A 13,037-nucleotide genomic window follows, 5' to 3' on the forward strand; every position below is an offset into this window, starting at 1 on the left:
AACAGGTCAGCATAGAATTCTTTACCTATTGAAAATATCTTTCAGAAACAGTGATGAAATAGAGATGTTTTTCAGTCATGCAAAAGCTAAAAGAATCATCTCCATTAGACTTGCACTGTAAGAAATACTTAAGGAAGTTCTACAAGCAGGAAGAAAATTATAGATGGAAATCTGGACCTACCCAACAAAATGATGAATACCTGATATGGTCATTATGTGGGTAAAGACTTTTTTCTTAATATTAAAATATCTTTAAAGTGTAATTGACTGTTAAAAGCAAAAATAATAATATTACATCGTGAGATTTGTAACACACGTAGAAATAAAATATGTAGCGGCAATAATACAAAGGCTGGGAGAGGAGAAATGGGATTACACTGTTTTCAGTCTGTTATACAGTACATGAAGTGGTATGATACCATTTGACAGTTGACTGTGATAAGTTAAAGATGTATACTGTAAACCTTACATCACCGGTTAAAATCACACAACACAGAAATCATTAATTGTATTAAATGATTTTTCCTTGGATTTTGGGACCTATGGTGTTTGTGGAAACATGTATAATTAATAACTCAATTGATAAAAGATGGTTACAGTTCTAAACTATAACCTTGCAACCAGAGCTTTCTGTGGTAGATATGAGGAAAATATTATAGTAAAATGGGATACATTAGGGGAAAAAGTTTTGGCACATTCTTGCCTTCAAATTGGACCCAATAATAAACTAAATAGTAGACCACGCAATGACTTTTAAAAGAATTGGGACCAATTGTGGGATATTTAAATTTCACAGGGAAAATAATAATATAATTAATCCCAAATTCCCTTCCAGCCCTTTTTCTGTAGAGTGACATCTACCATTTCCATAAGAACCAGTGTGTGAATTTATTTATTTATTTATTTATTTATTTAGAGAATTTGTGGTCTTGGAAAAACATGGAAGAAGCTATAGAACAGAAAATGTGACCTCCTTTCCCTACTGCCTGAACTTTTAAATTTGTTTTGTTATGTTATTTAAATTCTTCCATAAAACCTGAGTTGAATAAATGCAGATACCTAAGAAAAGGAAAAAGAGATTTTCAGTTTTAAATTTAGTTGATTTATATATGCATTTATTTATTCATTCATCTAACGCAAAACTTCTACCATACGTCATGCACTAAGATAGTTGGTGGAATACATTCGTTAGTAATTTAGGGAGCTCACAGTTTAGTAGGGTAGCAGGCATCTAAGCAAATAGAGTACGATGTGGTGTGATCTATGCAATAATCCGAGCAATGTTCAAGATAGAGAGGTATAAAAAAATAAGGAATGGTTAACTCTAAGAGAGGACCTGGGAAGGCTTCCTGGAGATCATCATGGAGTAATGCATGGACTGAATTTGAAAATCAGCTAAAAGGTTCCAGGTATCCTAAGGTATGGGGAGTGATGTTATAGGCAGGGGAATTAAATGTGTGATATATGGATACCTGAAATAACTGGATCTCTACAGGGAGCTACAAATATTTCAGTGCTCTTGGAGAATAAAGAGCTGTTGTGGAAGGGAGGAAGTATGGCAGTTAACGAGGCTGGAGTTAGATATAATGGGCATTGTAGAGTGTGATTAACAACCTGGCACTCGGCTTTTTCTGTGAGTAATAGCAAACCTTTGCATTTAAGCAGTAAACAGGCACAATTAAACTTCTGTTTTTTAGAGATCACTTTATTGTCACTGTGGAGAAAGGATTAAAAAAAGAAAAAGCTAGAGGAATGAAGAAAGGAAGATGGATTCAAGACCCATTAGACGGGTGGAATTTGAGGATTCCTTTTATATGGAAATGAGGGAGACAGAGTTTAGGTTAATTCCCAGGTTTCTGATTTGTGAGTGCTGTGTGACCAGCTAAAATAGGGAATAAAGGAAGATGAGAAGTATTAGGATTCCTTTAAATTATACTTTAAGTTCTGGGGTACATGTGCAGAATGTGCAGGTTTGTTACATAGGTATACATGTGCCATGGTGGTTTGCTGCACCCATCAACCTGTCATCTACTTCAGGTATTTCTCCTAATGCTCTCCCTCCCCACCCCACACTCCCTGACAGGCCCCGTTGTGTGATGTGCCCCTCCCTGTGTCCATGTGTTCTCATTGTTCACCTCCCACTTATGAGTGAGAATATGCAGTGTTTGATTTTCTGTTCTTGTGTTAGTTTGCTGAGAATGATGGTTTCCAGCTTCATCCATGTCCCTGCAAAGGACATGAACTCATCCTTTTTTATGGCTGCATAGTATTCCATGGTGTATATGTGCCACATTTTCTTTATTCAGCCTATCATTGATGGAAATTTAGGTTGGATCCAAATCCTTGCTATTGTAAATAGTGCTGCAGTAAACATACATGCACATGCGTCTTTATAGTAGAATGATTTATAATTCTTTGGGTATATACCCAGTAATGGGATGGCTGGGTCAAATGGTATTTCTAGTTCTAGATCCTTGAGGAATTGCCACACTGTCTTCCACAATGGTTGAATGAATTTACACTCCCACCAAAACAGTGTAGAAGTGTTCTTATTTCTCCAGATCCTCTCTAGCATTTGTTGTTTCCTGACTTTTTAATGATTGCCATTCTAACTGGCGTGAGATGGTATCTCACTGTGGTTTTGATTTGCATTTATCTGATGACCAGTGATGATGAGCATTTTTTCATGTTTGTTGGGTGCAAAAATGTCTTCTTTTGAGAAGTGTCTGTTCATATCCTTTGCCCACTTTTTGGTGGGGTTGGGTATTTTTCTTGTAAGTTTGTTTAAGTTCTTTGTAGACTCTAGATATTAGTCCTTTGTCAGGTGGATAGATTGCAAAAATTTTCTCCCATTCTGTGGGTTGCCTGTTCATTCTGCTGATAGTTTCTTTTGCTGTGCAGAAGCTCTTTAGTTTAATTAGATCCTATTTGTCAATTTTGGCTTTTGTTGCCATTGCTTTTGGTGTTTTAGTCGTGAAGTCTTTGCCCACACCTATGTCCTGAATGGTATTGTCTAGGTTTTCTTCTAGGCTTTTTATGGTTTTAGGTCTTATGTTTAAGTCTTTAATCCACCTTGAGTTAATTTTTGTATAAGGTGTAAGAAAAGGATCCAGTTTCAGCTTTCTGCATATGGCTAGCCAGTTTTCCCAACACCCTTTCTTGAATCGGGAATGCTTTCCCCATCACTTGTTTTGGCAGGTTTGTCAAAGATCAGATGGTTGTAGATGTGTGGTGTTATTTCTGAGGCCTCTGTTCTGTTCCATTGGTCTATATATCTGTTTTGGTACCAGTACCATGCTGATTTGGCTACTGTAGCCTTGTAGTGTAGTTTGAAGTCAGGTAGCATGATGTCTCCAGCTTTATTCTTTTTGTTTAGGATTGTCTTGGCTGTGCGGGCTCTTTTTTGGTTCCATGTGAAACTTAAAGTAGTTTTTCCAATTCTGTGAAGAAAGTCAATGGTAGTTTGATGGGGATAGTATTGAATCTATAAATTACTTTGGGCAGTATGGCCATTTTTACGATGTTGATTCTTCCTATCCATGAGCATGGATTGTTTTTCCATTTGTTTGTGTCCTCTCTTATTTCCTTGAGCAGTGGTTTGTAGTTCTCCTTGAAGAGGTCCTTCACATCCCTTGTAAGTTGGATTCCTAGATATTTTATTCTCTTTGTAGCAATTGTGAATGGGGGTTTCCTCATGATTTGGCTCTCTGTTAGTCTGTTATTGGTGTATAGGAATGCTTGTGATTTTCGCACGTTGATTTTGTATCCTGTGACTTTGCTGAAGTTTCTTATCAGCTTAAGGAGATTCTGGGCTGAGACGTTGGGGTTTTCTAAATATACAATCATGTCATCTGCAAACAGAGACAATTTGACTTCGTCTTTTCCTAATTGTTTTGTTTTTGTTTTTGTTTTTTGGCAGAGAGAGGATGAGAATTGTGAGTTATGTTTGGGAGTCAATATGAAGATGTATGTGGCACTAAAGGTTAGAAACATGGATTTGGGGGTTATAATGGTATAGGAGGCCTTTTGCAAGTCCTCAGATGAGGTTATTTTGCTCATTGCTTTCATAGCCCCTCATACTGCCCCTTTGGTAACACCACATTTGTAACTCTTTGTTAAACGTCTGGCTTCCCCTATTAGATTGTGAACTCTGTGTTGAAAGGGATCTTACCTGTTCTGTTCGCCAAAACATTTCCAGTGCCAAACTTGGTATCTGGCACATGATACAGAATATATGAGAATGGGCATGATTGCCCCCAGAGGAAGAGGGTGTAGCATGAGAAAAAAGATATTCAGCAGCCACACATTGAGTAACATGTGGCCACACAGGTGTTACTGTATGTGACTCTGCCAGGAAGGCCCCCCCAAGGAGTACAACCTTACAGGTGTGAGTGGAGGACAGAGAGCTAGCAAAGGAAATAGAGAAAAGAGCTTGGATAGTTATAAGGTGAATCAAGAAAGAGTACATCAAGATGAAAAGTTAAGAAAGGCCTAGTGCAGTGGGTCAGGCCTATAATCCCAGCACTTTGGGAGGTTGAGGTTGGTGGATCACTTGAGGTCAGGAGTTCGAGACCAGCTTGACCAACATGGCACAACCTCGTCTCTACTAAAAATACAAAAACTAGCCAGGTGTGGTGGCAAGCCCTGTAGTCCCAGCTACTTGGGAGGCTGAGGCAAGAGAACGGCTTGAACTTGGGAGGCGGAGGTTGTGGTGAGCTGAGATCGGCACCACTGCACTCCAGCCTGGGCAACAGAGTCAGACTCTGTCTCAAAAAAAAAAAAGGTAGAAAGGGAATGATTTATAGGTTCAAATGCCCTGAGAATTCAAATTAAATATGACCTGAGATTTTATGGACTGATATGAGAACATAACCAGTATTTACAAACTGTTGTTGGCTCGTTTGTTTGTTTTAGGGAAACATAATTAAATGGTATTTTATGTCAGCATAAGGCAAAAAGACAGAATCAAAATCAAGCCTTTTAAAAAAGGTTGTTAGAAACTAAGAGATAGTCTCTCAATAGGGGCAGTAAAGCCATTTTTTTCTCATTTTTTGGAAAAGAGATGTTGGAACAGTTAGCTGTTCCTTTGGCAATAGTTTTCTTGCATGTGGGGCATGTGTTAAATAAAAAATGTGTTTCTTTAAATGTTAGCATCACACTCAGTATGGTGAGATACTATTACTCGGAGAGCCGCATGGCACTAAGACCAATTGAGGGCAGGGCAGTTGACTGAAATGACAGGCAGAATTGCCCATGCTACTTAAATTACATCTCTGTCTCTTGCTATATCCATATTTGCTGTATACAACATATTGTCATGCAGTTCTAATTGAATTTGGGTAAATTAAATGTTCATATGGAAGTAACTTCACTATATATTTCAGAGGGAGGGGGGAAGAACTTGTAGAGAGCAATTTGTAATTTGTGGATTGCTATATATTTTTTTAATGGGGGCTTTAAACTTTTCCTATAAAATTGCTCAAAACCTTTTATATTCTTTTATTACAAAAGGTAAACACATTGGTATGGTTAAAATGTAATTTTACCAGATATGAATGTACATAATATTTCATTAACCTAGAATGTTATATTTGTATTATGTTTCCAGTTATATAAATTGTCATATGCGTTTGTTGCTTGATGCTAGAACAACTTCATTAGATAGACAGGACAGATTATATTTATTGTTTTATGAATATTCAAGATCTTGTTTTAAGATCAGAATCCTGTAATCTTTTTATTTGATATTATTCATCAAAAGTGTACCAAATTATAAGTGTCTGTGTGTTATGTCAATCTAATCTGATATTAAGGAAATACATAAATTGGAGAAAGAAATGGCCTCCTTTATACATTTTGATGTTTTTGCTGTACCTTCATTTTTTCAGGTCCTTGCTGTCAAATAGGGTCTTTTAGAACTCTTTCTAGGAAGAAAGAAAGATTTTGTAACTTCATTTTTATTTCAGTGAAGTTTTATATAAAGCCTTCATAAAATTTTATATCATAGGTTTTTAGGTGGGAGGAGATCAAATATGTGTGCTATTGGAAAAGATTACCAAAAAGCCCCCAGAATATTGTCAGATTAGGAGTGAAACTCCTAATATATTATTAGGATTAGTGAAACTCCTAATATAATCCCTGTACTTTCTATTTTGGGTTACTGTTGATGAAGTTAGTTTAATGGAGGTGTCAGCATTTAAAAACACAGTGAAATAGAATAAAAAATATCACAATGCATTACATATAGTAGGGATATTAACTCATAATTTTGTTTCAGAAAAAAGTATGTGTTTATGTGTACCAGGTCACAGAAGTAAGATGTATTTCTTACTGTGTTTTCAATTTGAAAACACTGGCCTAGAAAACTCTTTAATTCATTTTGTTATCTTCCAGCCTTTGTTACCTTATTGAATGGGGAACAAGCCCAGAATGCAATTCAGATGTTTCATCAATATTCTTTTAGAGGAAAAGACTTAATAGTCCAGCTTCAGCCAACAGATGCTTTGCTGTGTATTACCAACCTACCCATTTCTTTTACATTAGAAGAGTTTGAAGAACTTGTTCGTGCTTATGGAAATATTGAGAGATGTTTTCTGGTCTATAGCGAAGTTACTGGCCATTCCAAAGGCTATGGATTTGTGGAATACATGAAAAAGGACTTTGCTGCAAAGGCTAGATTGGAGCTATTGGGTAAACAGTTGGGAGCATCAGCACTCTTTGCACAATGGATGGATGTTAATCTATTGGCTTCAGAGCTCATTCATTCTAAGTGCCTTTGTATTGATAAATTGCCCAGTGACTACAGGGATTCAGAAGAGCTGTTGCACATTTTTTCCAGTGTCCAAAAACCTGTATTTTGCCAGGTAGGTATTTTAAAGAGATTATTGGAAATATTTTAAAATATATACATATGTATCTAATCTACATACACTTACAGATTTATCATACCTGTATGATTAACACAATGGATAATTTAACTCTGCATTATTCTGTAGGGAAGACTTTGATCTCATGGGAAATTTTAAATCAGTTCCTCTGTTTATGGGCCAAAGTATATTGTTCTGTAGTTAAGTATGCCTTAGCAAATCCATTGCTTACTCATTCACCTCATTCCATCCATTCGTCCCTCCATTTTTCCATCAATCCATTCATCTATCCAACTTCTATTTACCATCTTCTGTGTGCCAGACACTATGCCAAGTGTCAGAAAGGCAGAGAATGGAAAGATACTGTATCTCAATGCCTCACAGTTTTGTAGAAGAGACGGACAAGTAAACAAATAATTGCAAATCCTATATGAAGAGTGATATAATGGAGGATAGAAAAGTATTATGAAGTTTAAAAGGAATGTTGGCCGGGCGCGGTGGCTCAAGCCTGTAATCCCAGCACTTTGGGAGGCCAAGACGGGCGGATCACGAGGTCAGGAGATCGAGACCATCCTGGCGAACACGGTGAAACCCCGTCTCTACTAAAAAATACAAAAAACTAGCCGGGCGAGGTGGCGGGCGCCTGTAGTCCCAGCTACTCGGGAGGCTGAGGCAGGAGAATGGCGTAAACCCGGGAGACCGAGCTTGCAGTGAGCCGAGATCCGGGCACTGCACTCCAGCCTGGGCGACAGAGCGAGACTCCGCCTCAAAAAAAAAAAAAAAAAAGAATGTGTAGTTCTATCTTAATGTGGTCATGGTAGGTTAGATATCTAGAGAAGATCCTGAAAACTGATAACACTGGCAAGACTTTTCAAGCACTTTATCATAGTAAAATTAAATACATTCTAATAAATAAATATATATACTATATATAACTCTTTTCCTTACAGAGTTTTGATAGGAACTGATCAATTATTTCTCTCATTTTTCTCCATTTCTTCCTTCTCCCTTTTCCCTTTTACTGCACTCCCTTCCCATCCACGCTCCTTTTCCTCTTACCTCTCGTTTCCTCTCCTCCTTTGTATTTTTCTTTAATCATACATTTGTTGATTTCCTAGTATTGCAGTAAAAATTTTGGAGTTGGAGTACCTATCTATGTATATAATTAAATATATTATTTAATATTAAATATATTAAAATGTATATATTTATTATTTAACTTGATAGTTAAAATTGTATTTATCATGTATAACATGATGTTTTGAAGTATATATACATTGTGGAATGGCTAAATCGAGCTAATTAACATATGTATTACTTCACATAGTTGTCATTTTTGTGGTAAGAACACAACATCCACTCTTATAGCATTTTTCAAGAATACCATATGTTGTTATTAACTGTAGTCATCATGTTGTCCAAAAGATCTTTTGAACCTGTTTCTCTTACCCAACTGAAATGTTGCATCCTTTGACCAGTATCTCCCCAAGCCCCGACACAAATCGCCCCAGCCCCTGGTATCCACTATTCTACACTATACTTCTATGAGATCAACTTTTTAAGCTTCCACACGTGGGTGAAATTTTGCAGTAATATATATTTTTAACAATTTTTTTGAGACAGGGTCTTTCTCTGTTGCCCAGGCTGGAATCGTGGCCCACAGTAGTCCCACACTCCTGGGTTCAAGCGATCTTCTTATCTCAGCCTCCCAAGTAGCTAGGACTAGAAGTCCACATCACCATGCCCAGCTATTTTTTAATTTCCTTTTTTTTGTAGTAGAGACTGGGTCTCGCTATATTGCCAGGCTGGTCTCAAACTCTTGGGCTCAAGTGATCCTCCTGCCTTGGCCTCCCAAAGCTCTAGGATTAGCTTATTGATATGTTCTTCTTGAATACTAAGAATTATATAATGTTGTCATCCTGTGGCCTTTATTTGAGGCCTTTGAAACAGATGTAAAGAGAAAAGCCATTTATCATAAATTGTATTTGAATTGTGAACCTCAGGGTTGGAAGAGCCCTTAGAGATTATCTAGTATAGCTTTACATGTCATAGAAAATATTTGCCGGTGGCTCAAGCCTGTAATCCCAGCACTTTGGGAGGCCGAGACGGGCGGATCACGAGGTCAGGAGATCGAGACCATCCTGGCGAACACTGTGAAACCCCGTCTCTACTAAAAAAAAAATACAAAAAACTAGCCGGGCGAGGTGGCGGGCGTCTGTAGTCCCAGCTACTCGGGAGGCTGAGGCAGGAGAATGGCGTGAACCCGGGAGGCGGAGCTTGCAGTGAGCTGAGATCCGGCCACTGCACTCCAGCCCCGGTGACAGAGCAAGACTCCGTCTCAAAAAAAAAAAAAAAAAAAAATATTGCTACCATTTTTTTTGAGTGACCATTTAGCTTCTGCTAAAATACTTCCAAAGAGTGGAAAATTAACTAGATCACAAGTGAGACCATTGTGTCGTTGAATGACTCTCATGTTGAACTGAAATAGCCGTCTCTGAAACTACTAATGCTGTGGACTTAAAATGATTTTGTGTTTTGAAAGACTTAAAATATTATAATTTATACCGGCGTAAAGATCATTATAATGAAATAGAATAATAAAAAACATTTGTAAAGTTTTCAAAAGATTAATAAAGCAGCTTTGAGATGGCTCTTTATCAGTGGGTCTGTTAACTTCAGGCTCTTTTGCATGGTAGGTTGGCATAGACTATATTAAAGACACAGCCTTTTACCTTGTGGTCAAGAGACCAAAATGATTAATTAATGGCTTTTACAAACCTGATTTTAAGACCTGGTTTGGATTATAAGAGGAATAGGGTTGTTAGAGAAATGTTTACAAGAGGTAGATGTTTTTCCTTTACCTGTGTGATTGGAAAAAGCTTTGGGTAGGAAAAGATATTTGATGACAGTTTTTAAATGAAGAAATAATGTGAAGGAAAAGTTAGAAATCTGATCTAAATATACAAGGAAGTAGAAGAAAGATAAGCTTCAAAAACAAGAGAAAAGAAACTGAGAAGGACTGAGAAGTGATTTAGTTGTAATATCAGCTTATGAGATGGCAAACCCAAATAGAAGTATTGGAAATGTGTCTTCTCAAAGACATACTAAGCTGAATTTTGTGTCATTTATCACTTTATAGTGTGAATGTATTTAAGATAATTCAGACGTGTTCAAAACCTAGAAACGCTTTAGTGTCTTATCTTGTTCTTATTTTTGCTCTTTGTACCAGTCTTTTCAGATCCAGGACTTTAGTATCTTCCTTTACAGTCTTACAGGTGGGTGACTGGAAATAAATCGAGTTCTACATGGCAGGAGTTTATTTAGGGCACATTCAGAAATAAAAGTTGTGTGTTGCCTTTAATAAACCTGGGACACAGTTTTCCTAAATAAGGTTTGCCTTGGTGTACTTGACTAAATTCCTGGGATCTTCCTAAAATAGTGAAATAAAAATGAAATGTTCCTCCTACCTTCTCTTGATAATAGTAACTTTATTTTCCATTGATGTGTGGTCAAATAATTTGTTCAGTATGTTTCACTGTCCATGTACCTGGTGATTTTCTTTTAAGGAAAGCTGTAATTATTGTGTCCTCATATTTTCCTATAAATTAACAGTTTATATGTTTCTTAATATGTAGAGACTATTGCCATTTGGGCTTTTACTGTTGAAATAAATAAGAAAATCAAAGAATTGAATAGAGACTTGACAGACTCCTATCTTCCTGTCTTCAGGAAGAAGTACATCTAAGCAATTAGTAAACATTTTCATAAAGAAAGAATACGTTATTTCCACCAGTATCATGCTCCAATGCACTTGTTCTTGAATTTGAAAATTATATATTGTAAATAAATGTTTCTAAGTAAAGATCGGAATTACTGTTTAATAGAATGTATTGTATCAGCTTGCACAGGATGAAGGTAGTTACGTTGGTGGCTTTGCAGTGGTTGAATATAGCACTGCGGAGCATGCTGAAGAGGTCCAGCAGGCAGCAGATGGTATGACCATCAAGGGCAGCAAAGTCCAGGTTTCCTTCTGTGCCCCCGGAGCGCCAGGGCGAAGTACATTAGCAGCATTGATAGCGGCTCAACGTGTGGTAAGTTTTTTCTCTTTCTTTCTCTTTTTTTAGAGTGTAGAAAATTGTAATACTATTTTAATCTGTCCAATCTAGCCAAAGTAATTGATTGTCAAGTGCACTATCATTGCGTTTCCATCACACTGAAGACTTTAACTTTTTTTAAAAAAGTTAGTTAAATGGTTTCTTTGTTAAGTCAAGCCAGAAGTCATTACCAAAAAAAGAAATTGTGTTTAGTAAAGTGTATTTATCTTGAGAAATTTTCGAAGGAATTTCATTTATTCAGCAGATATTGACTTCCTCTTGTGTTCTAAATTTTGAGTGTAACATGCCTCCTTTTTCTTTTTCTTTTCTTTTTTAAGTTTTGAGATGTAATTTCACTCTTTCACACAGGCTGGAGTACAGTGGCACAATCTCGGCTCACTGCAGCCTCTGCCTCCTGGGTTCAAGCAATTCTCCTGCCTCAGTCTCCCAAGTAGCTGGGACTACAGGCACATGCCACCACGCCCGGCTAATTTTGTATTTTTAGTAGAGACAGGGTGTTGGCCAGGCTGGTCTCAAACTCCTGACCCCAGGTGATCCACTCACCTCAGCCTCCCAAAGTGCTGGGATTACAGGCATGAGCCACCGCACCCAGCCGCCTCTTTTTTCAAGAAGTTTTCAGAGGAAAATACATGCCTGCTTTTTGCTTACATGGCACATTGTACTTACTTCTTTATAGTAACTGTCTACTCATTCTTCTCTACTTCTATAGCCTGGGGGATCTTTGGAGATGGAGACTATACCTTCTTCACAGATTCTACCCTAGTACTTAGCATAGTAAATATTTGTTAATTGAATGAAGGAAGGAATACACTTTTGAAGGAATTGGGAAAGACTTTATGCTGAAGGTGACATTTGAGTGTGACATTAATGAATAGATGAGATATTGACTTGTGTTGCTGAGAAGTGAATAGGATTGCCAGAGAAATACAGATTTTTGCTGGAGATACTTACACTAAAATAATCATTCATTGCTTATCTGAACTTCAAATTTAACTGCACATTCTGTATTTTTACTTGCTACATCTGGCAACCCTAAAATGGGAAAGTGAGTAGTCACTCTAGGTGGAACAGAAACACTCACACAGTGGTATGAGCTGAATTTACATGCTTGAGGAGTGGTAAGTGGTCTGGTTGCAGAGTGCATATGAGTATGCTTAGATGTAGGTTAATGCCAAAGCAAGGAAGACTATTGAGTACTCAGCCAATTATATAGGTATACATGTGCCATGTTGGTTTGCTGCACCCATCAACTCATCATTACACTGGGCATTTCTCTCAGTGCTGTCACTCCCCCAGCCCCCCACCCCTCGACAGGCCCCGGTGTGATGTTCCCCACCCTGTGTCCATGTGTTCTCATTGTAACACAATGAGTAACGGGATTGCTGGGTCAAATGGTATTTCTAGTTCTAGATCCTTGAGGACTTGCCACACTGTCTTCCACAGTGGTTGAACTAATTTACACTCCCACCAACAGTGTATAAAAGCATTCCTATTTCTCCACATCCTCACCAGCATCTGTTGTTTCCTGACTTTTTAATGATTACCACTCTAACTGGCGTGAGATGATATCTCACTGTGGTTTTGATTTGCATTTCTCTGATGACCAGTGACGATGAGCAGTTTTTCATGTGTCCGTTGACTGCATAAATGTTTTCTTTTGAGAGGTGTCTGTTCATACCCTTTGCCCACTTTTTGATGGGGTTGATTTTTTCTTGTAAATTTGTTTAAGTTTTTTGTAGATTCTGGATATATTAGCCCTTTGTCAGATGGGTAGATAGCAAAATTTTTCTCCCGTTCTGTAGGTTGCTTGTTCACTCTGATGGTAGTTTCTTTTAATGCCCTAGAAGAAAATCTAGGCCATACCATTCAGGACATAGGCATGGGCAAAGACTTCATGACTCAAACACCAAAAGCAATGGCAACAAAAGCCAAAATAGACAAATGGGATCTAATTAAACTAAAGAGCTTTTGCACAGCAAAAGATGCTGGGGTTTATAATCAGAGTTGCTTGAAGAATTAGGCCTCGCTTGTTGTCACCATTTCTTAATTTCCCATC

At 37.6% G+C, this 13,037-nt stretch overlaps 1 protein-coding gene across 2 annotated transcripts in view; it reads left to right on the forward strand.

Annotated features, from left to right (window-relative positions):
* RAVER2 (ribonucleoprotein, PTB binding 2) overlaps positions 1-13,037 on the forward strand; it is a 93,125-nt gene that overhangs the window by 25,726 nt on the left and 54,362 nt on the right. For both annotated transcript variants that reach the window (XM_033225164.1, XM_033225165.1), the window contains exons 3-4: positions 6,394-6,863; positions 10,766-10,957. In XM_033225164.1, the coding sequence (XP_033081055.1) occupies positions 6,394-6,863; positions 10,766-10,957 (662 nt within the window). The remainder of the gene's footprint in view (positions 1-6,393; positions 6,864-10,765; positions 10,958-13,037) is intronic.

The sequence above is a fragment of the Trachypithecus francoisi genome, unplaced genomic scaffold, assembly GCF_009764315.1.
Source record: "Trachypithecus francoisi isolate TF-2019V2 unplaced genomic scaffold, Tfra_2.0 Lachesis_group12, whole genome shotgun sequence".
In the NCBI taxonomy this organism is placed as follows: domain Eukaryota; kingdom Metazoa; phylum Chordata; class Mammalia; order Primates; family Cercopithecidae; genus Trachypithecus; species Trachypithecus francoisi.